Source organism: Magallana gigas, chromosome 3 (assembly GCF_963853765.1).
Source record: "Magallana gigas chromosome 3, xbMagGiga1.1, whole genome shotgun sequence".
NCBI lineage: Eukaryota > Metazoa > Mollusca > Bivalvia > Ostreida > Ostreidae > Magallana > Magallana gigas.
Window position 1 is genome coordinate 56,246,790 of NC_088855.1, and position 25,835 is coordinate 56,272,624.

The 25,835-nt window shown below is 34.3% G+C and overlaps 1 protein-coding gene and 1 long non-coding RNA gene across 3 annotated transcripts in view; one reads left to right on the plus strand and one right to left on the minus strand.

Annotated features, from left to right (window-relative positions):
• The window catches only part of LOC105335620 (sushi domain-containing protein 2), a 149,191-nt gene that overhangs the window by 20,169 nt on the left and 103,187 nt on the right, over positions 1-25,835 (minus strand). Inside the window, exon 1 of one of the 2 annotated variants that reach the window (XM_066080557.1) lies at positions 1,358-1,745. The exons of the other annotated variant lie outside the window; for it this stretch is intronic. Within the exon in view, the coding sequence (XP_065936629.1) occupies positions 1,358-1,546 (189 nt within the window). The 5' untranslated portion in view covers positions 1,547-1,745. Of the gene's footprint in view, positions 1-1,357; positions 1,746-25,835 lie in introns of those variants that run through there. 2 annotated transcript variants of the gene reach the window in all.
• On the plus strand, positions 9,908-11,031 carry LOC136273393 (uncharacterized). The gene is made up of 3 exons (XR_010711603.1): positions 9,908-9,982; positions 10,282-10,326; positions 10,716-11,031. It is a non-coding gene; the product is annotated as an uncharacterized lncRNA (long non-coding RNA).

Genomic DNA, 25,835 nt, shown 5'->3' on the forward strand with positions numbered 1-25,835 from the left:
GTCCCCATACAATTCGCCTCAGTTTAAATCAGCCAGTACCGGAATTGCATGCTTCCAGATTTACTTTTTTGCGCACTGCGTCATCAAAAATTGGTGTATAGAGCCACCTAAAAATCGAAAAAAATAATTTTTGACCAAAATCGTGAACATTCCCCTTTAAAACTGTTTAGTTACGTGCATGCTCTGAGCTATTTAAATATATATGACGGTATAAAATTTAGATTTACCTTTTCTTGCCTTCAAATACGCGATGACTATTCTTTGCTGAAATTTTGCATACTTGTTACATTGATGACACAGTTTTAATATCTAAACATGCGTCTGATTTACAGGATTGTCAATATCGCCAAAATAAAGGTCTGTTTTTTTTTTTATTTCGAAAGGTCTAATCTCAAAGCGTTAATTTTTTTTATTGACGAGTACAAATAAAAAATGTAAAAACAATTTTGACCTGGGAAGGAATGCAAAATTTAATGTAAAAGCATTTATTAGATTTAGTCAAAAAAAAACCACTACAATATTGCTTTATCGCTCAGTCTGTAAGATATCGGTAATAACTGTTAGGTGAAAACACAGGCAAAATTAATCTAAAAAGTGAAAGTATTGATGTATAGCACAGAAGTTTAAATAGTTATTTATTTTATAAAATCTACAAAAGTAGACCTTTTATTTATCCTAGGATGAAATGTACAAATAAAATGTAGTTATTAATCTTTAGTTGATTGTCTATAAGGAAAATTGAACAAAAATACAGTTAATATTAAAAACTCAAAAATCTTGTTTTTAGTTTTTTAATCTTTTAATAACTGGCTGTATTTTACCTGAGTGTTTATAACTACATGTAACATTGTGTAAAATTAATGATTAAAATAATCTGACGTAATTTATTGAAGTAAAACTTGCAAGTCGATAAAAATCTTTATTAGTCATACTAGTGAACCAGTAAAAGAAAAAGGTTTCAAAACACTTCAATAATATCTAAAGATAAATAGCAATAATGCAAAGGTTTCTTTTTAAAGTAAATTTAAAGGGGTAGATCAGAAGTCGGTGGCTTTCTCTCTAGGGTGGTTGTATGTGTATTGATGTGGCCGGCATCGGTTATCGAACACAAGTGTGTGAAGTTTACAGCAGTACAATAATACAAGACCAGGGAACGGTGTCATAGTAATTTGTTTTATTTATTAAAATATTCATTTTCAGCAAATGAACTCGAAAAGCAAACTTAAGAAAGTTCGTAACAAAATTCATCTCCTTTTATAAAGATCAGCTTGATGAAACGGGACAGTTAAATTGAATCTTAATCAATTCTGTTTCGACTTACTTTGTTAAAAAAAGTTATTTACAAAGAGGTACTCACAATTAAATGTTCATGCTGATTATCGAAAAATGGAAAATAAGTTGAGATTGGAATTTCCGGTGAGCTTCCGTCGTCGTTAATTGGGGCGTTTTCGTCACCATGACTTGGTCCATACGGATAAAATTCAACATTCCCAAAACATCCATTTAGGAACAAGCAGAAGATAAATAACAAATTTGCTTCTATCATTTTGTACGGTGAATTAAAACTAAAGTATCGGACTCTCTAGTGCATGTAACGCTATCATCAGATAAGATAAGACTTCTCTGAAAAAGTCTGGCCTAAGGTGGCGTTCTTCCTGGTTTGAAATGTAAATTACAAAGTTGCCGTAGTTTTATCGTTTCTCGATTTTGGTTTTGTTGTTTACTTCAATATACGATACAATGGTACGGACAAGGAAACATCCTGATTGGTTAAAATGGTATTTACTTTGTCATTGCAGTACACGTGCAGATTTGCGCATGAAATACTGCTTCTATTTACATTACTATTTCGTGTCTCTATGCAACAGCGTTTTCACATATGACGCAGGTTTAATTTTGAAATTCGCTGAAATATATGGCCTCTGATGACACTAAAATATCCAATATCTAAAAGGCTTATTTTAGAAAAACCATTCGGAATCATCGATTGACATACATGTAAGGACCCACCTGATATCATGCTATTGTTAACAAGGTACATACGCTGATTATGGTGAATGAAAGATGGAAAGTGTGTCCGTAAGATGTGTTTTTATAAAAACAAAAGCTGTTAAGTTCCGCTAAAATTCAGTTTAACACAACTTCACATGTATAACTTTAATGTATGTCAAACAACCGTTGGTATCGTGTGATTCTCATGGACAAGGCCTATTTTCATTACCCAGGTGTCTGTAACCTTTTGGTCTTTTATCTTGAGAGCTCAACTTCCTAATGTAACGCACTTATATCCTACTGTTTTCTTCCATTGCGTCTTGAGAAATAGAATAAAGTAGTGTCATCATTGTTTTCAATTTTTCCATGCATACTATATGTCGATTTCTGATTATATCGGATTACTGATTTCTTCCCAAGATAACATCTACTGAGTAGAGTGTTATTGTTGATGTCGCTTTCTAAACTTTCAGCTTTATATGAATTATATAAATGAATTGAAAAAAGATGTTTTTAAAATATGTTGTAGATATAATTTTGACTGTATCCATAGGATCGAATCAAACACGTTTGCCACCTATTTAAATATCCTACAAAATAAAGATAAAATGAAATTTATCGACCTTTATTATGTAATTTGTTTCAGTGTAATCATAAATATTTCTGAGCAAATATTAATAGATAGTTTTGTATCTAGGTTCACGGGCAAGAGACTTCGGCAATATGTTTACTTACAGGTCCTTATAACGTATGACCCAGTCAGTCAAGGAAAAGTATGCAATGTCTTTGTGTAATTTTTTTTCATTGTTTTTTTTTTCAATTAAACCACATGAGGTTTAAAATGAGATTTACTGTCTTCCCAATTTTTATCAAACACAAAGAAAAGTCAACATGTTGCGAAAACATCAAGAACTTAATTAAATATAGATTATATAATAACAAAAGATATCAGTAAAAAATTTAATGGTAAAAATTTATTTCAGGTGATAACACAGTTCAGTTTAGGCCTAAATATCTGTAAAATGAATCAAAAATCAAAAGACAAGACTCAAGGATTTGTATTTCCAATTTGTTCAAGATGCCAGCAGTTCAAACAATTTTTTTGATCAATGTATGTGACTGACAACAATTAATCTTACTTGTTCTTATATGTTTGACATTTGAATTATAGCTGTTGGTTTGTTGGTCTGTAGATATTTTGATGACTAAATTTAGCACTGTATCTTTATAGAGTCGAAAATAAATAAATGACATAACCTAATCTAACACTGTGAGAAGTATGCGCAGTTGATAAACAATAAAGTATACACCATGAGTAGGTAATGTTATTTACTGTATTATAATGGGGAATACCCGCCTGTGAATGTAAACAAAAGTTTCAAACGTCGAGTAATTGTGTACTGCCTTCGTCTGTAATCTGGCGGGAAATCCCGATAGATTACGAGTCTAAATGTACCACACACAATGACTATGAAATATTAATAATGGAATCATTCGGTCGCCCAAGATATAGGCGCAAATACATTGCTTTAGCGAGTGAGTATGTGTATATAATAATTAAAAAATGTGTAGATAACACAATTCGGCAAATGTTGAAAGTGAAAGATACAGTGTAACAAAAGGTTCCGAGAAGCATAAGAGTCATGAGTATCAGTAATGACAAGAGTATCAGTTATTAGTCCAAACAGTTTTATTACACAACATTTGCAAAGTAATCGTATTGAGAGTACCAAAGGAGTGGCGGAATTCAATGAAGCCTCAGGCACAACTGGCCGCTACGTGCACGTGTTTGTTGATCGTGCCTGTGCTACGATTTCTGCCAGTCGTGGCCCCCATGGCTGATCGTAGCGTTAAAATTCGTATTGAAGTAATTGAAAGGGCAGCGTACGTCACTCGCAAGTCAATCGTACCGACGTCGTTCTGTGCCTTACAACAGCTGCACGGACAATTAATAGTTTTCACATTAAATTAAGTTAATGACATGTACGGAAGTAAATTTACCGTATGCAGGTGAAGTTGAAACGTCAAAAGAACTCAAAGAAAAATAAGACTTATTTTGTTATTTCTTTTTTAGTGAATAGAAAAGCTAAACTGGACGACAAAAATAAAGAATGTTTTGAAAATATAATCTCTTTGGTATCTGATGCCATAAAAGATTAAAATCTTTGAAATCTAGACCAAAAAAAACGCAAAAATGGAATTTCAGCTTACTAAATAAAATTTTTCTTGCCAGTGTTATACCTTTCAATGATATTACACTTTTGTTGAACTTAATAAATAAATATCTTTATAAAAGCTCTGAGGAAATTTTTCAATTAAAGTAAAAATCCACACCGAATAACTTTGCTGTTACAAATGTTATTTAATTACTAAAAGTTTTCAGATCTCGCAAGAAAACCGTGGTGATTGTTGTGCGTGTCCAACAACAACCGTGTTTGCTTACGAGAAGCGAACGTCTTTCCAAAATCGTTTAGATGAACTTACGTGTCTCGCAAGATTTTTATTAAAATCTGCCCATATATTACCCATGGAAGCACGTTCGACCAGTTGTGACTTTAGGCTTACCTCTTATGAAGCCGTTGGACCACACAGCTAATTGCCAAATTTCTATCAAAATTCTGTCAAATTAAGTAACTTTAAAAAAAAAATGTTTGTACAGAGTATAATGCTACGAAGGCCAAGATTAAGGAGTTAAAGCAAGTGTTGTTTTAATAACAATCAGTATGAGGACTAAATAAAAGAAGTTTGGGGAGTAAAAAATTGTGGAAACAAGTACTGAATGCAAATGTGCCATTTCGAAAGAAATTGGTAAACGGTTTCGGAAACAGCCAGGAAGACAGACAGCTTCTATTCAAGGACAGAAACCCATCTACATGGTACCAGAGTCATAAACAGCAATGAAATCCAAAAATATTAGGAACCAACCAGAAACAGTAGATATTGGCTATTAAGATGGAATGCTACACCAGCATTTTATTTTATGGATCGTTAGAGTATCATTTCTGAAGCACGACTGCGTTGTTCAAAGAAGGATATATGCCCTTAATTTTTTATACGAATTTTTTTTTTGTATTTTTAAGAAAAAGTAGAAAATCTATTTTGGTTGCAAGTAGTGCATTGTAAAGTTTAAAATTTTATATGAATAAATGCATAATCTAAATATCTAATAAACCATGACAAGTAATGTCAACAAGATGTTTTAATTTTTTTAATAAAAAACTATTATGTAAATAAAGATATATCTTTTGTTCATATTATTCACACCTATGGATAAAATCTTTTAAATAGACGTGTCTTGTAGAAAAGAAATATAAGGCAATCACTTTTAAAAAAGAAATTGAACCAAACTGACGAAATTTTAGAAATATTGCTAATTTAGAAAATTTGGCCGATCCCGATTAGAAACAAACTTATCCCGATCTAAATTGCAAAGAAATTGAAAATTCTTCACGTGCAGACAAGAAATCAGTTGAATTTGTAATGTTCTCCTAATTTTCAAACCATATTACAACCAAACATCCTATTTTTGGGCTGAAATTGTTATATATTTAAATTTTCTGTCATTCAAGTCGGGATCAGTTTAATTTCGATCGGGTGTGGTTCAATTTTGAAAATTTGCAATATCTCTAAAATTTCGCCAATTTAATTCAATTTCTTTTTTAAAAATGATTGCCTTACATTTCCTTTCCAGAGAACACATTTTTTTAGAAAATTTTATCCATAGGTTTTAAAAATATTATCAAAAGAAGTTTTTTATTTTCATAAATATTTTTTTTATTAAAAAAATAAAACGTCTTATTGACATAACTGGACAGGATTTATAAGATATTTATATTATAAATTTATTCACATCAAAATTTTAAACTCTACAGTGCGTTACATGCAACCAAAATAGATTTTCTACTTTTTCGTAAAAAATACAAAAAAATTCATAATTTTTTTTTTGGGCATATATCCTTCTATGAACAACATAATCTTGCTACAGAAATGATTCTCTAACGATCCATAAAATAAAATTTTGGTGTAGCATTCCACCTTAAGATGATAGCATTTGTCATTTTGTTTTCCTTTTTTGGAGTTGATTTTAATCAACTCTGCTATGCAGTTACTCTGGCAAACCGAAAGTGAAACAGTGTTCGAACCTAAGCACAAATCATCACCGTTGACAAGTCCTAGTTCTTGAATATAATAGAAAAATTCGATTTTATGTATGCTTAAGCATTGTTTTTCAAGGAAACTTATCTATAAACACTTTGGAAACGTCAGATTTTATATAATAGGAACAATATATATATTTTTGTAGTCTCATGTATTCCTACGCCAGAGTTTAATATATTCTCGTTCAACCAAACGGAGACAGCTGAGCGTATGTTTGAACGAGACTGGAGTTCAATACCAATAGTGCTTGGATCCATACAATTTTCAGCTCACCAGGGGATCTATTCACAAAAAATCGTACGTCTACGATTACACCTTAAACTTACGTCAAACTTACGTCTACGTTTATGGTGCTATTCACAAAAGCTGTCGTAAGATAACAACGTTGTCGTACGTCTTATAAAATCGTTAGTGCATATGAGACCTTAGTTACCGAGAATGCACATGCGCACTACGCATTCCGGGAAAAAACGAAAGTAGCAGACGTAAACATGGATGGCGGATCCAGAAAGGCGAATTGGACGGAGTCTGAAATATCGCTTCTCGTTGAGCAAGTGGAGCAGAAGAAAGAGGTGCTAAAAAGGAAATTTTCAACTTCCCTTTCGGCAACCGATAAGAGTGAAGCGTGGACGGTTATAACAGACAGGTACCGTATAATAAAAATATATATAACCTTAGGAAAACAGCAGGATGCTAATGAAAAGAAATATTCTTTACGAGAACGTTTGTTTATGCTTTATTATAACAAACAGAAAATATAATATTACTTATTAGGTTTGTTACTGACTGTTTAAAGAAATTTGTGGGGTCGGTAAAGTCCATAGAAGGCGAGGCGGAGCCGAGCCTTCTATGGACTTTACCGACCCCACAAATTTCTTTAAACAGTCAGTAACAAACCTAATAAGTGTTTTGTTTTGTCGAGGACCTAAAGTTTGATATGTAAACAAACGTTTGTGTAGAAAATCAGTTCAAATAACGTTACGTCCGCCATGTTGCGCTATAAATTTTGACGCTTGCCTTTTAAAGAAATTTGTAAGGCAGCCACGTGACGCGTTTCATCCAATGACGTCGCGACATTCTAGTCCGAGGCAAAACAATATGATTTATTCAGTGATCATTAACTTTTGATCAACTATTGATAAAGTTTGCTATAAGCCAGTCCCGATTATTCACAACACAAAAAAACAGTATATGCATACGACTGCAACAAGATGTATCAAATTTTGATTTTTGTGCACAAATACTATACATCATCTCTTTAAAAAAAATTAAATATAATGTTTTGTATTGAAAGCGGTGCCAATCTGTGTTCGGCTTCTTTACTAGACGTCATTACTATAAAATAGGTGCTTTCATTAGCATCCGCGCTTTAAAAAGAAATCAATGGGCGGATCAAACAAAAGATTGTACATTTTGTGGATCTTTGTGAAATATGGAGAAAATCAAGTACTGAATCAGATTTTATATTTAGATGAAGCAACTTAATTTATGTAATAAAAATTTCATTCACATAAATTTCATAAATTTAACTTACATTTATTTCTATTTATTTTAAGCATTAATGCAATAGGGGGGTGTGGTCGCACGTTGAAAGAGGTTAAGAAAAAATGGCAGGATATTCAGTCGGCTGCAAAAAAAAAGGGAGGTGGGTAGACAAAAGACCCAGCGTCTGACTGGTGGTGCCCCCCCCCCCCTCCATCAGAAATTAAAGTACTATCGTTATTTGGACGAATTACGATTTGTTCGGACGAATTACGATTTGTTCGGACGAATAAGTTATTTGTTCGGACGAATTAGGATTTGTTCGGACGAATTACATATTTGTTCGGACAAATAAGTTATTTGTTCGGACAAATAAGTTATTTGTTCGGACGAATTACGATTTGTTCGGACGAATAAGTTATTTGTTCGGACGAATTACGATTTGTTCGGACGAATTAGATATTTGTTCGGACGAATTAGGATTTGTTCGGACGAATTAGGATTTGTTCGGACAAATAAGCTATTTGTTCGGACAAATAAGTTATTTGTTCGGACGATTTAGGATTTGTTTGGACGAATTAAGATTTGTTTGGACGAATTAGATATTTGTTCGGACAAATAACTTATTTGTTCGGACGAATTAGGATTTGTTCTGACGAATTAGGATTTGTTCGGACGAATAAGTTATTAATAGTGGTACATGTATGAGAGAGAGAGAGAGAGAGAGAGAGAGAGAGAGATATGTCATAATCATGGATACATAAATGTGAAAAGTCTAATCAGTTTTACATGATAATGCGCGGATCCAGAAAAATTTACCGGGGTGGTGGTGGTGGGGGGGTCTGATAGATAGTTTTGTTTGCGGGGTGGGGGTGCAAGCCCCCCCCCCCCCTGACCACCCCGGCTCTAGATCCGCGTATAGATGTATGCCAACTCTAGGCAGCGCAGGTTTTTTCTTTGCTAACTATAAGTTTTATTTCACGCAATGCCAGAAGAAATGATTCCAATAGTCATAATTATATGATTCCGCAGGTGGATTTCGATTGTCGATGTTTATATTGAAAATGTAGTCATTCTTCTGTTTACTTGGGACACTGGACATACGAAATCATCTTTCGCCTTAACTTTATACTATATATACATGTATACGATCAAAGTTAACTGATATGCTTCGTGGAATTCTAATAATCGCACAATTACTTAAGTGAGTTATAAAACAAACTAATTTTTACTTATACTTTATAATATAAAGTCAGCAAAATAACCCAACATCCGGATCTAGAGCCGGGGTGGTCTGGGGGCCATGCACCCCCACCCCGCAAACAAAACTATCTATCAGACCCCCCCCCCCCACCACCACCACCCCGATAAATTTTTCTGGATCCGCGCATGAACATGTGAAACTGATTTGACTTTTCACATTTATGTATCCATGATTATGACATATCTCTCTCTCTCTCTCTCTCTCTCTCTCTCTCTCTCATACATGTACCACTATTAATAACTTATTCGTCGAACAAATCCTAATTCGTCCGAACAAATCCTAATTCGTCCGAACAAATAACTTATTTGTCCGAACAAATAGCTAATTCGTCCGAACAAATCCTAATTCGTCCGAACAAATAATTTATTTGTCCGAACGAATCCTAATTCGTCCGAACAAATCCTAATTCGTCCGAACAAATAACTTATTCGTCCGAACAAATAGCTAATTCGTCCGAACGAAATAGATTAATTTTTTTTTCCATCTGGCCCTTCCACGCCGCCGTAGAAAATAACATTTTTGTAAAAATAAAACTCAACATGAAAATTGCAGCTCATATTTCTTTAATGAAAACATACATATCAATCGTTTTGAATTTCATATCCATTTAGACTGTTATATCTTATAATTATAAGCTAGTTCCAATTAAAATATAATTTTAATAATCCACATCTAGCATTGTTTACATTTGATGCATACATTCTTATGTATGAGCAAATTTTTAAGTAAAACATTTGTTGCTTATGTTCTTTTTTACAGCCAACAAGCCGGAGGATGAGCAATTTGAGACAGGTAATCATACTTCACCAAATTAATTTGTTTGTATATCAGCAATTATCAGCCATTATTATTATTTGCATTTTTTAAGAAAGATTTATAATTCAGAATCATAATTTGCTCTAGACTAGTTATGAAAATTACTACAATGTTAGTGGTACTGTACAAATATTTACAGTTGATAAATGATGTTTATTAAACTTTGCTTAAGAATATTTTCTTTTTCTGTTTATCCAGTAGTATTCAAGAATCCTGATTCTTGCAGTGTACCTGTGCATGTACCTGCAGATGTTGGTTGCAACAAATTCAGTAAGCATGATATGATTTTTTTACATGTGAAAGGGAGGGGGAGTGAAGATTTAATTGTAGCTGCAATAATGTAGCCCTCTCCGATTTTTAATATCTTATGCTTATTGATGTTTACCTCTCCCTACCCACCTACCCCCCCCCCCCCCCCCGAAAAAAACCCAACCAAATCAAAACAAAATGGGAGATAGGTTATTTAATTATTGCAGCTAATTAAATGGCTGTATTCACTTGATGAAAATAGTCTAATTTGTATGGCGGACTTCATCATGCTTCATTTTTTTCTTCTTTTTCTTGTACAGACAAGAAGCAAACCAAGAACTTGAAGGTGCAGGATAAAGCAAAAGGTATACAGTTTGTTACCCTACTGCAATCCTAATAAGCATCATAATTATAAGTATGCTTGCAAGAGTTCCAATTCGAGTTCTAGTAAATGTTATTTATGTTTATATTCATTTAATTTAGGTTTTGATTTTAATTCGATATATTATTTCACCCACAACGATATTACTGTGTCACAATATTACTGTGTCATTTTTTCATTCACTTTAATTCGATTATATATAAATATATATATGAATATAGCTTTTAATTAAAATGTATGTCTGTTTCCCTGAAAAAAGCAATGGTTTTGTCTTTGTTAGATAGTAAATGTGCCTAATAACCCATTTCACCTACATGTACATTTATTCATTCACTTTAATGAAGCTAAACGATATAATTCATAATTTTGCAGGGGACGCTTCTGAACTTCTGTGTATACAGAGAGAGATGCTGGAGCTGATGAAGCAAGATGTCGCCATCAAGCAGAAGATGCTCCAGACGTTCGAAGAGTTTGTTGCATGTAAGAAAAGGAAATTAGATTTGCAAGTGGGGAATGCCAAGGGTCAAACATACTTTGAGCTGTAGATGATAGGCAGTAGCTTTGCTACTAAATAGCACTTATTCTAGTTTAGCTGAAAATTTCACTGAAATTATAATTCATATTGCTATGAAATGTATAATTGTTATCAAATCCCAATTTCCTGTTTTTTTTGCTAATATATAAACATTTTCCAACAATCATGGTTTATTTCGATGTAATTTTTATTTAACCCTCATTTAATGTTTTAAAAATTTATAAAAAGTTTACATTTTAATGGCAATGGTGTTCTTGTCTTCTTGATTAATTAGATTTTAATATTGATTAAGGAATGTTTATTCAGTAAATTGCATTTGTTGACTCATCATTTGAACACTTAAATATTTTACAAGGGTATCACATTATTAAGTATAGAATGTTTAGTAATATATTCAGTTTCTATATATGCTCATAAAATTGCATCTATTGATATAATTGTCATTCGATCATATACAAATATAAACACATCTTACATGGTTTAATTACTATTATTTTTATTATTATTTACTTCAACATTGAGCCATCAGGCTCATCAGTATTTTACACAAACAATGAACTATTAATTTGCTCTTCATTAAGTAAAGGTAACATTTTCAAGTTATTTCTTTTACCTCTATCTGTGAATTACATGTAAGCTAGAGTAAATGGTTTTTCTGTAATTCATTTATCCGTTTACCCGATTTTTGGTATTAGTAATATTACTAAACAGACAAGTTTTAGTTGAACATGTGATCTCAAGTAACAGAGAGAGAGAGAGAGAGAGAGAGAGAGAGAGAGAGAGAGAGAGAGAGAGAGAGAGAGAGAGAGAGAGAGAGAGAGAGAGAGAGAGAGAGTTTTATGTTCTAAACATCACAACAAGCTATATAATCTTCAAGTTTCAGGCAAATAACTGCACAAGTCGTTCTCTTTGCTAAGATCCATCCCGGTCATTTTCACTTTGGACCTCTTTCTCGGCATCTTCTTGCATGTCAATATTGCACATGGGGGCCAGCAAAGGAATTTTCCTCTCTAAGCACCAGTTATGGAGCTTAATGGCAACACACTTTTCCGGAGCAAATGGCAGGCAACCTCCAGTCTTATGCAAGCATCTAAAATTAAAATGCGTTAAACGTGTTAATGTTATAGACACACACACTCTCTCTCTCTTTTTCTCTCTCTCTCATCGTTGCTTTAATCTTTAAGTGTGTTGGAACAGTGTATGAGCATATTTATAATGCATTGCGCATAGTACTGAAGTACTAGTAAAAATAAACATGTATATGTCTTTTATATATCTTTAGCATACTACGTTTCAAAACTGGAGGGATTATCATCTACAAATTAATTTACAGTTGAACTTCGGTATCTCAAACACCAATATCCCGAATACAATGGATATGTCGAAGTGATTTTTAGGTCCCAAACACTTAAACATTTAGTATTTTACCCTTGATATCTCGAATACTCAGATATCTCGAAGTTTTTAACCAGTCCCATCTAGTTCGAGATAACGAGGTTTGACTGTATTATAATATTTCAAGTTTTCTACGTTTTTCTTCGTTTTCAAAGCGTTTCTTTTGTCAGAAAATTGGTCATTTTTACGAAATCACAAAAGCATAATTTTCTGTTGCTCCCTGTACACTTTCTCAAAATCAAAACTAATTTCCAAATTTTACGTTTTACTGTGACACAAGAAAGAGATACAAAACGTTCACCGAGATCTACAGCTGCATGCTTTGAACCTTTTCGCAAGACTAGTGTCGTATCAATTTTTTTATAATATGTACCTAAATCTTGACTTCAAAACTCAAAATGCCTTTTCGACCACTATACGTGTCCGGCTATGGGCCTTGTTGTACGTTATTTCTGCCTCAGTCTGTGGAGCACTCTTTGGGGTAATCAAAAATGGCTGCAGTGCATACCCAGAATCTCTGAGGAGCCACCCTATCTTTTGATTCTTTAAGAGGTCGTGCAACTGGCTCTCGCGGAAAATAAAACTGTCATGGACTGAGTCTGGCCATTTGCAAACATAATTGGTAAATCTAAAAATATATGAATATACATGTATATGGTATATTTCATGAATAAATTTCAATCGACCGAATTCAATTAAGTAGTATACTCAAGCAAATAAACTTAATGAACATATCAAAGCTACTATAAGCTATAAAAAAAACCTTAAAGACACGTCAACAACTCCCTGGACGTTTAGGGCATGATATCCCTTTCTACATACATAGGCGAACTCGTCAACTTTTGGTGCCATAATTGGAATCAAGGTGCCATCAACAGCCCCGATAACTCCTGGGAATTTAGCCAATTTAAAGAACTTGGATTTGATGTGTATGATTTCTTCGTTGGAAGTTGGAAATTTCACATTATTTAGATGGCCATTTAGGGCGAACATGACGCTGCCGATAACCCGGGACACAGTTGGCTGTGAAACTCCATGCAAGTCTGCGCATTCCGACTGAAAATCACCTTTTGCCAGGTAGCGCAGACATACCAATAGCTAGTAAAAAAAATAGATATATTTCATAAAAATATTAATTTTATTTATAATTTATATTTGAATACACTTTCAATTGAAAATCATGTGACTATTATACCAATGCAGGTGTTATCGCATAGCCTCCCCGGCATATACATGTACTTTCATGTATAAAAACACAGCAAATACAATCTTCCACTGGGTCGCATACTGACTGTCGTTTTTCATAATAATTGTTAGACCATAATAAATCACATAATATTGTCTACGGACTTTTCCGTTTTCCCCCAATACGACAAAGAGCACACGGCGGGTGTGACCGGTCCTCAGAGGATGCTCACTCCTTCATGGCACCATGTTATAATTGTCATTTTTCATGTAAGTGTGACTTATTTGTTGTCACCATTTCACACTGAAACACGTCCCACAAAAAAATCATATTTACTTTAGAAGGAAGACGTTCAATGTCTTTTATTTATTTCTGATGAAAAATATTTGACATAAATTTGTGGGTTCTTAGCTAGTTACTTTTTTTAAAAGAAATAAGGAATCATTGTTTGAGTATTATGAGGTGATAATTTTGGTCGGGGCGTGATCAAATCCAATAAAGCCCAAAGGGCTTTATGTTAGATTTGATCACGCCCTGACCGATATTATCGCCTCATAATACTCGAACAATGATTTCTTATTACTTATATTTATATAATCTTAAGCCATTGTACGATTGAATATTTAAATATAAATAAGCAAACCCCGCTGGCGCCCCAATTTGATGTTATGGGTTTTATAGTACAAAATCAATACGTAGTGTTATCACAGGCAAAGACACTGGAAAATGTAAATATACATTGTATATATATATATATTTACATTTTCCAGTGTCTTTGCCTGTGATAACACTGCGTATCGATTATACTATATAACCCATAATACAAATGACGCCAAAATGAGGCGCCAGCGGGGTTTGCTTATTTTTATTTAAGTATTTAATCGTACGATGGCTAAAAATTATATAAATATAAGTAATAAGAAATCATTGTTTGGGTATTATGAGGTGATAATTTTGGTCGGGGCGTGATCAAATCTATCATAAAGCCCTTCAAAGAATGATTCCTTATTCCTTATGTAAGACACCTTCGGGCTTTACTGGATTTGATCACGCCCCGACCAAAATTATCACCTCATAATACTCAAACAATGATTCCTTATTCCTTATATAAAGCACTTTATCTTACATATAATATTTTCATTCTTTTTATTCATACAAATATTCATTCTTTATAAAATTGATTTACAGATGAAATGTTTGAACAGGTCTACGATTTATACGATAGATGCTTTTTTCGGTGACGTATTTGGCATGGAACTAAACATTAGCAAATGCGTGCACGCACTTGTAAATATGACGTCATTTGCGTCAAAATCACGTCATTTTTAAAATTGCTACCATTAAGATATAAGCCCATGAAATATAATTATACACTACAAATATTCTCATTTATGAGTAAGAATTGGAGTCTTTGGTGATACTTGAGTGTGTGTGAAAGATTCTATTTAAGATGCCACAAATGTTAAAATCTGTACGCGGGTATGATAAGGCAACTATCAGCGATCAAATTCCTCTGATCGAAATGACGTCACAATAAGCAGCATGATGTCATATTTTACTCAGAAACATGTCGATTTTAACTTTATTTCTGGTTTAAATTATAAAAACTACAGGCATAAAATATCACTAAAAGCTCTTCTAACTGAATATATCTTCGATTTCTCTCTATTACGTATAATTATCATTGATGACGTCACAAGCATGTTAAATAAGGAAGATCATGTCGGGAGACAAATCATCGGAATGCAGTGTAAACAATGCCGAAATAAGACTTTTTTAATTCAGATACCTAAGATTTAGATGAGTTTCAGTTAGGATATAATCAGGATAATACAGGCATGGATATTTTATTTAATCAGCGAGTGTTATAAGGTAAGCAGATCGACATTTATATGGCTTGACCAGCCTTTCCTCTGTCAGTGTGTACAAAAAAGGCAAAAGTGTAACACTACCCCGGATATTATGAAAGATGACTTTGGTAAATATCAACGGTATATGACCTAAACTACTTGAAAAGTGCTGCTAGAATCATGTGAATCGTTGTTTTAAATGAAAAATACGTTGTATTTTCAATGAAATTATAGAAGTTGAGAGGGTTTCCGATAAATATTTACAATATTTATTTTATGCGATTAACAATAGGATTCTAGCAGTAATACTAATGAACCTGAACTAATTGCCGATCGAATTATTGTAGCAATCATACAAATGAACTTCGGGGTAGTGTTACACTTTTTGATTTTTTGTTAAGGTAAAAAATTGATCTATTTTTAACTGTCACGTGATACCATGGCACGGCAGCTTCAAAGATCCAGTCGATTCCGAAGTAGAAAAATAATATCTTGGTGAACACATTCACTTGGTATTAATATTCCGCACTGTTTTCATAAAAATAAACAGTTTTCAAATAGATCAGAATTTTGACGGTCATTTAACTAAGAGTTGCATTAACCTACCCGCGTATATATAAGTCTCCAACTGAAAGAACATTTTACAAGGAAAAAGATGTTTAAAATATGGTAATAAATTGTTTCTCAAAAACATACAACACACCCTTTTTCAAATTAAATGAGTTTTACCTGTGTGATTTCGGGAATGGCATAACTTCTCGATGTTGGTCTTCGTAAGTCATTTTTTACCAATTCCAGTAGCTCTACGATGTCATCTCTAGGTAAACGATATCGAGCTATCGCGTCAAAATCAGACAAGTTATCGAGAGGGTTTGTCTTGTCCCTAAAGACACGTGGTTTCGGTAGTTTTCTTGGATTTTCGGTTCTCTCCGTCAAAAATAAAAAAGCGGCAGCCATGATAGAATTGTAACCAAAGCAGTCATAGACTTACGTCAACCCAATAGTAGACGTAAACTTACGACTGTTTTTTGACGTAACGTCACACGTAAGGCATTTTGTGAATAGCCACAATCCTACGAAGAAATCGTACGTCAAACTTACGTCTAAGATTAAACGTACGATTTTTTGTGAATAGATCCCCAGAGCTGAAAGCTCAGACCGATCTTTATTCAAAGCGGAGAAAACCTCGAAACTGTAAAAAAAAAAAAAAAGGGGGGGGGGTGCATTTTTAAAAATCTTCTTCGCAAGAACTACTGAGTCAAATTCAATGTAATTTAGCATAAATAATCATTATGGAAAAGAAAATATTAATTGCAAAAATTATGGGCCAATTCTGTTTCTGTGCTCTCCATGGTAGACGGTAAGAAATGTAGAGCCCTGTTTGACATAAAGCAGAAACTGAAAGAGCATTTGTCACCAGCGCCTCTTCAACATTGCGAGTCATTTGCCTTTTGTTGTGAAAAGAACAGCTTTAACAAGGCAGGTAACCTTAAGTCCCATGTCGGAGAGCGCCACAAGGATGCCGTTTAAGCAACGAACGTCCCTATGAATGAGCTGCTCAGAGAATAACTATTTCTGGTTGTCTTACAATCCTGCATATTACAGACCTGTTGGTACTTACAAACAGGAATGCCAGAGCGACCTCTCTGCTGCGGTCCCTCTTACTTGAGTGAACAAGGAAGATAAATGCAACCCCTGCAGGCCCAAAGGTGGAGAAAAGACGACATGATTTGATCGAGGAGTGGGACAAACCAGTCACTGACTTCAGAGTTCCGGTTTCCACAGCGCCAACGGAGCACATCCCAACTTCACAAGACTTGTTCGCTCTGATGTCTGTAAGCCTCTCTTCAGATGATGTTTCTGCCATATTGGATGACAGCACTAACTTTTATAGGGTCCATTTGAACAAAACCGTGCTGTTTGATGCTAAAGGTATACCCAGTTTAAGCAGAAAAAATTGCTGTCTTTAAACCCTGTGCTCTGCCGGATTCACCCAAATTTCAGAGTATGAAAGAGTCCTCATGGAGGCCAAGAGCAGTCCATTAGCGATGAGACTTGGAATTGAGCCCAGCTGCGTGATATCTGTGGACGAGGCAAAGAGGGTTTAGAGGAAACCATAGATTGAGCTCTTTGCAGAGTCGGACTTTGAGATTTCCCCAGCTTCCAGTTTGGAATCCATAGGCTGGATGAAAAGAAATTTAATCCAGTGTATCCAGTTACCACCATGCATTCAGAGTCCTCTACAGCTTCCTCTCTGCCATCATCGGTCCCCTCCAAACCATCATGGACTGTTTTGTCTGAATCGGCCTCTCCCTATCATCAGGATGATTTGTCAGTCTTGCCTGCTTCTCTTGGTCCTCTGCCAGCTGGATCCCTTGATGGTCCCTAGATGTCCCAGCCACCCATGCCATTTGTGTCAGCTGCAGTGCCCGTGCTCCGTCTCTCACCACCGCCTGTCTCCCAGCCATCCAAGTTAACCCCTGACCCACCAAACCACACCAACCGGATCCATTGTTCACAGGGCAAAGAATTTGCTAGGCCATGGTTGTATGCCGTTCTTGCCCCTGCCATAATGCAGTGGATCAGAGAGGGGATGTCACCCTGACCAGTGGGCAATTTGCCATTGGCCACCCAAGGGCTTCCAATTGATGTCCAAAGATAGGAAGCTCTTGGAATTCGAGTTCGATGCCCTTTCACTCGAACGCTCAAAGGACACAGGCAGTGACTTTGATAGGACTAAACTTCTTGATGAGTTTAACTTTCTTGCTCTTCCTGGATCCCTTGATCTGTCTCAAAAGGCAAACAACCCACCAGCTAAGAGTAGATTTTACCTATATCAGATGGTACGCAGCGTGGCAAAGGGTCTGTCAAATTTTTTCTCTTACCTTGAGGTTATTGCATTTTTGGAGGCGGCTGAGGGTAAACTAAACAAGTGCTGGGACTCGCTCATCAATGAGATTGACCGTGTTGATATTCCACTAAGGCTAGCTGACTGAACGAATGAACTATTTGTAAAGTTTAATCATCGATTGTATTTAAAATGAAAATTCACACATGTTTTTTTATAATTCAGGAAAATTATTAGGTAGTTAAGGTGGGGAAGTGTAGTGACCTAGGATAGGAATAATTATAAAATTTTCATTTTCACATTAATTTGTTAATATTAATAAGGGGTAGAGTTGGTGGATGTCACACATATTACATCTCTATATACCTGATGCAGTTTATTGGGTTTAAGTCTCTTGAATGTGTACCGTATCTGCTAAATTATATTTTTAACACATGTGTACTGAATTTCATCATTTATAATAGGAAACTATGCATGTTTATTATACCTAGGCATGTTTATTTCGTGCTATTCATGGTCTATTACAGCTTTAACAGCGCTGGGTTCCTGGAACTGGGTAGATTGTTTACATCCCGCTGCCAACGTTTCCTATCGTGTATTCTATTAGCCATCGTTTCGTATTTTGAACTACTAAGATTATTTCGTTATCAGCGATGTTTTTATATTTATTAAACTTCCTTAAAATTCATGTTTTCATAATTCATACTTAGTTGTCTAGAAAATAGACATCGTTCGTTATTCTATAAGTGCCCTTATATTATGGCTAGGTAGATATATAAGACATCGTCTGTTAGATGATATCTAGTTTCTATGTTGAAGCAAAGATTTACAAGTTATTTTTGTTACTTACAGGTTATGACATAACATCCATCGCAAGCTGTATACGGCACGGTACAACGGTTTGATTGGTCACGCGACACCGTTCAGTTATTTAATTGGTTAATAATATGACATGATCAGATACAAAGGTTATATACGAGTGGTGCAAGAAAACTAGGCTTTCTGAGACATAACCTTGGACAATGCACACCATCGGCAACAGCATACTCTAACTTGATCAGACCAGCGATCGAGTATGCTTCTTCCGTGTGGGACCCCACCAAGCCATACTCACCAGAGAAGTTGAACAGGTACAACGAAGAGCTGCCAACAACTATCGTGCACCGACTTGAATGGGATTCATATTAATCCCATGCTACAAGATCAGAAATCAGCTTGTGGACCTACCCGGAGAATTATTACACAACCGGAGACAAACGAACCAGAGGAAGTCACAGACTCAGACAGCAGCAGGCCAGTAAAGAAGTTTACAGTAATTCCTTCTTCCCGCGATCGGTGAGAAACCGGAACCGTCTACTAGAGCCAGTTACAGCAGTACCTACTATAGAGAGTTGAGGGCCAGACTTTCCAGTGTCTCCTGGACTCAACTCAGCTGCAACTATGGTAGACGACAAATTCATCTCGTTAATAGTTTTTAAAAGGGAAAGCCTCCTGTTTTAAACCCCACCGGTGTTATCATCAGTCAATTAATGAGATGAACTCCATACCGGAAGAAGAAGAGTGCTCTTTGCCATTACATGTATACGACAAATAATTTGTGACAAGTTCACAAGTGCCAACATTTCAAATGAAGAACCCAAGCCTACCTATCAATTTTTACCGGCACCACCAGCTACAGGTGAGATTTGCGGATAAATTCAGGCATACTAGAAATAAATTTAGCAACATGAAAAAACATGCAATAAAAATCTATCATAACAACATTGAATTACAACTCACTGACAACAACATAAACAACACAAAATTATGCTGGAAAATTCTATGGGACACTTTTAATACAACTCTCGGGAATTCCTCCTCTACAATACACAGACTTAGTAACTTTTGCTTTTTCTGATGTCGATAAGATCAACGCACTGAATGAATATTTTGCTTCAATCGCCTGTGTTGATAACTCTGTATTACCTCAAGAAATATTTATGTGTGACAGTATGCATATTAATGAACAAGAAATAATTGATAAATTATCTATTCTTTCTCGCTCACTTAGAGAATCTGTTTTTCCTATCATGTGCAAACAAGCTAACATTATTCCACTTTTCAAAAAAGACAACCCTTCTATTTTGTCCAACTATAGACCAGTTTCGTTATTAAGTTGTGTTGGTAACGTCATGGTACGTATTGTATTTAAGCATTTAGATAATTATTTTCACAGTAATAAAATATTTTATAAATATCAAGTCGGATTTTTACCAGGCCATTCTACTGTTTTTCATTATTAGAAACATATAATGATATTGTTACGAGAATTCGCTCGGGAAGGGAAATCATGTTGCATGGTGTTTTGTGATTTATCCAAAGCTTTTGATCGTGTTTGGCACCAAGGACTTTTATATAAAATAAAAATCTATAGTATTGATGAAAAGATGTACTTGTGGCTGAAAAGTAACTAAGCGAATCAAACACAAAGAGTTATGTACAAAAATTTATTTTCTACTAAGACACCAATTCATTCCGGTGTACCTCAAGGTTCCGTGCTTGGACCACTACTTATTCTGAATTATGTGAATGATGCAGCACACAGTCAAGTTTTTGTAAATTGTTTGCTGACAACTGTTTGCAGTATTCATCAAAATGTGTCAAATCTATTGAAGATTGTCTGAATCATGATCTAAATGCCTTAGAAAATTGGTCGTAGAAATGGTTATTAAAGTTTAATCCTTCTAAAACTTAAGTTATATTTTTTAACACAAGAAAAAGCTTAGAACCACCGAAACTTATTTTTCAAAATAGTCAGTTAGAATATGTTCAAAGTCATAAGCATCTAGGTGTTACTTTTTCATCAAACCTAAGATGGTCGTCCCACATAGAAATTTTACTGTGTAACGCTTATAAGAAAATTGGTTTGTTAAAAGAACTAAAGTTTAAAGCTAATCCTAAAACTCTTTCGCTTATGTATACCTCGTTTATTCGACTACAGTTGGAATATTCGTCAGTAGTATGGGGAGGGTGTCACGCTTTTGATTCTGAAAAACTAGAGAAACTACAACTGCACGCAGCCCGAATTGTTACTGGTCTAACTATTTTTGCTTCTAGAGAATCTTTATATTTTGAAACGGGCTGGGAACCACTTAATGCAAGACGAAAAATTCAAAGATTAAATATAATGTTTAAAATCCACAATAACTTAGTACCTGAATATTTGTCAGATATTGTACCGGATATGCGATGTAATGCATCTGCATATCATACGAGAAACTCGCAAAACTACATTATACCCCTGTGTAGACTGCAAATTTATAAATCATCATTTGTTCAAACTGTGGTCAACGAATGGAATTCCTGACCTTTGGATATCAGAGATTCAAGTTCGTTATCCTTGTTTAAAAGCAAAGTTTCCAAATCTCTAGCAGTAGCTTCACCTTATTTCAGCTATGGTAAAAAGACATACTAATATTTTACACACAAGACTCCGTCAAAATTGTGCGCTAAACATAGATCTATATAGATGCAATCAAGCCCTCTTTGTTTTGTGGGAAGATTGAAGACGCACATCACTTCTTTTTCTCTTGTCCTAAGAATGCTCCTGTTAGGGAAGAATTTTTAAATAAATTTCTTAGATTTGGCAAAATTCATATTCTTGACTCTCGTTCCTTACTTTGGAGAGACGACTCACTCAGCGTGAATGAAAATAAATACCTTTTCTCAATCGTTCAAATTTATAATAAAAAAACTGGCAGATTTGAATAACCACAAATTTTTATTCATCTCGTTCATCCTTGCATACATGTAACATTAATAGTAGATAACATTAACTTTTTTTACTACAATTACCAAATATCTACGTACTGATGTCATTTATTACTGTGTAAGTACAATATGAGACGTATTTACAATGATATTGTATTTGTTGTTGTAAGGAGAGGGCGAATTAAGTTTTTAACTTGAGCCCACTCCCATTGCAATATATAATGCAAGAAAATGTTCAAAGAAAAAAAACATCATTTTACCAAGCCTTTCCTTTAATCAAAGTATTGCAAGTACTTGGAAGCAGTGCTGATCCTGAAAAAAAACCTACATATATATATTTTGTAACCCCCATATTTAGATGGCAATCAGTGAGGAGCTAACAATACTGTGAAGTTACAGCTTATTGTTGCACTACAGATATAAAATCTGGTTTCAGAATAATCTATTAACAAATCAAATACGTTTATTTTAAATGGAAATATAAGTTTTATATGGATACCCGTCTACAATTTGCTCTTGTTCTCCATGCAGGATTTTTGAGCGTCTTTAACGACGGTAGAGTAGATTGCACAAAACAAACTGGGAATTTCGTCTATTTCTCATGTATAAGACGACTTTATAATCATCCACAAGTGTTCCTTAACACGTGACAGTGTTTAACAATTGAAGGCATTTTTATCAACATGTGTTGACATAGGCGTTCCAATATCTTTGGAAAAAAGTGGCCCTCTTCAGGCTTTAACTTATAAAACTGGATTTGTAGTAGTAGGCCGTTTTTCAAAATAAGCATAATAAAGGAGATGAAAGAGGATTTAAAAGTTTGGGAATATTTTCTAGATAAATTCAGTGCATGGATCACTGAGTTTCCTCCCAGATAAATGGTCAAGTTCGCACGAGCCGAAATTGAACAAATGTTTCGAGCCCTATTGGTTATGCAACTGTATGTGGAAATAGTCACGGATTTAAAAACTAAAAATGGGATACTAATTGGCAATATTAAAATATTACAGTCTTAGAATATTACCAAATAGTTGATGCGATAAAAGTGTTGGGAAAAATGTTGACTAACCATTGCATTTTTAACACAGATAATCAAGCATTGTTCTTACCAAACATGTAAGGGTACCATGGCGCTTGTTCTTCAGCTCGTTGTTAGTTGTCTCTAATTCAATATTTATTTCAAAGCAAAACATATTACATTAAAAAAAATAAACTATGTGATTTGCTTTCTCTTTCAGAAGTACAACGATTCTTACAACTAATACCTTGGAATTAAAAAACAGCAAGTCGAGATTCCCAGTCTTCCGTCATATCCAAGGTGACCCCAGTTGTGAAAAAAATCCTGGATTCCAGTTTGACTGCGTCAACTTCATCTATGGTGGACGTTTAGGAACTGAAGGAAAACATAGCGGAAAATTAAAGTTTACGAACGGATATCCCCGTTCAACAACACATTACAAGTCTATATTGCTTTTCTCACAAGACAACACACCATTAACGGTAACATCTTGTCGTCTGACCATCAGTCACGCCCATAAATTCAACGGTCTCCAAGATCCTGCTCGTCATTTACTTTAGAAAAAGTATTTATTAATTGAAGCTCGCAAGCTAAAACTGACAACTGATGTGAGTACCAATTACTGAGGCTATCTTGCACAAACCCTTTGATTCTTTACAATATACAATATCCAATATATACGAAAAAATTCTATTTTGAGCTATACCTTTAAAAACCTTTCATGGCTAAATGGGGAAACAACAATACGTACGTCCAGCTTAAGGTAAATCCACCCTCCTGTGACGTCATACATTTTACATAAACCATGAATTCAATAAAATTCTTGCAAGTAGATTTGTAATTTCTAAGTTATTATAGGTGCACATCAAAAACTCAAATCAGTGTTTACTTGGAGATATTTTATAAGCGTTTTTCATCCTTATATTCAACATAATTCAATAATGACAAAGGGAAATAACTCTTTTCTATTTTTCTCTAAGTGATATATATAAATGCTATAATTTTTCTAATGTAAACAATTCTTTCTTTTTTTTAAAATTAATTTTAGTTTTCTGGCATAGTAAGCAATAAAATTTAAATATATAAACAAGTATCCATCCACTTTTATTTCATTTTTAAACAAGAAAATGTGTGATTTTCAGATGATAATTTCAGCCTTTGGTTTTTATTACCTTATATCTTAAATCGTATGGATACATATATATTTTATTAATTTTTTGATGAAATTCAAGTCCAATAGGTTAAAAAAAAAGTTAAGTTTTTGAACTTTGAACCCATAATTTTATAGGTACGGAGTAGCCTAAAAAAATCTTCTTCTCTACTCCCATATGAATTTGTTAAAAATTAATTCATGGTTATGATGTCCATAGGTCAGGCGTTAGAAAATCTTTTTTCTACTCCCATATACATATTTGTTAAAAACTTAATACATGGTTATGATGTCCATGAAGCCCTCTTTCAAAATTGTGGAATTTATTACCCCTGGGACAGGGATTGGTCCTATGGGGGGGGGGATATAGTGATATAGCGATATAGTGAAAATGTATTAAATCTTCTTTACTCCCACACATGTAGGCAGAACTGAATGCATGGTTATTATGTCCACTTATTCCACTACCTAAATGGTGAAATGCATTGCACTGGATCAAGGGTTCAGGCCGGGAGGGGGGTTGTTGCCTAATAGTTTTAATGCATATAATGTTTAAAAATCTCGTTTTCTATTCTCATCATCTGTAAGAAAAACTGACTTCATAAATATGTTTGTTTTCCCTTGGACTGAAATATCACACTTTCATTGGTTTAAACATAGCACGTGATTGCCTCATATATCTTAAAGGGGCATGGTCACGATTTTGATCAAATTTTATTTGTCTGTTTTTATTATTTACAACGCTTTAGGAATGCATTTCTAATGATCAAATGAAATTTGGGTGCCAGTCAATTATTTTTAAGCAAGATACAGGGCGCGCATTTCTTCGTATTGTAAACAAGGCTCGTGCCCTGTTTTTGTTTTAATAGGTTCAATATACCGGTAAAAAAATCTTTTTCAAGCTGATTTGTCTATCTTCCTATTCGTTTTAAGCATTAATAAACAGTTCCTAATAATTAACACATTCATTTGAGGTCTTAAACTGGAATTTTCACTTCAACATTCAAAATGTTAACAAAAGCTTTGTTTACATAGCGAAGAATTGTAAACTCAGTATCTCGCTTATAACTCAACAAATGACACCCAAATTTTGGTTGCCTGTTACTTATCCCTTACTTAAGTATTGTAAACATTAAAATCGAAAAAATAATTTTCGACCAAAATCGTGACCATGCCCCTTTAACCTTTACAAATATAAATCTTCTACAATTTCACAACATTCTATCGAATATGGCAAAATGTTGTTTAAATTTTATCATGTAAACTTAGCCTAGAAAAAAACTGTTCTTTCTACCGATATTTGGGGCTAAGGGGTCAAATTATTGCCGGTAAATTGCCTAAAAGAAATATTTTAATCAAGTAGGAGTGCAAGATGATTTTTCATTTTGCTATGTACAACGCACACCTGTAACTAGGATGAAACTTTGTTATACTGAAGAATTTTTATCTTTCGCGAACATCCAGATGAAAAAAAAATTACTAGTCTTCCATTTCAGATAGGCATTTCTTCTCACTGCGAAGACTGAAGAATGAACGACAGTAAAATTAAGATCCTCGGATTAAAAATCAGATGCCATTAAATCATACCTCAGTCGATTAATTCATGTTCTTAGACACAGTTACGCTATGGTTATTTTTCCATTACGTTGAACCCAGAGCATAGGTTTATCTCTGCACGATATTCTTGTTGGGCTACTAAAGTGCACATGTTTACTCTTTAGCTATATTTTTGATGTATTGATTATATGTTTATTTCATTA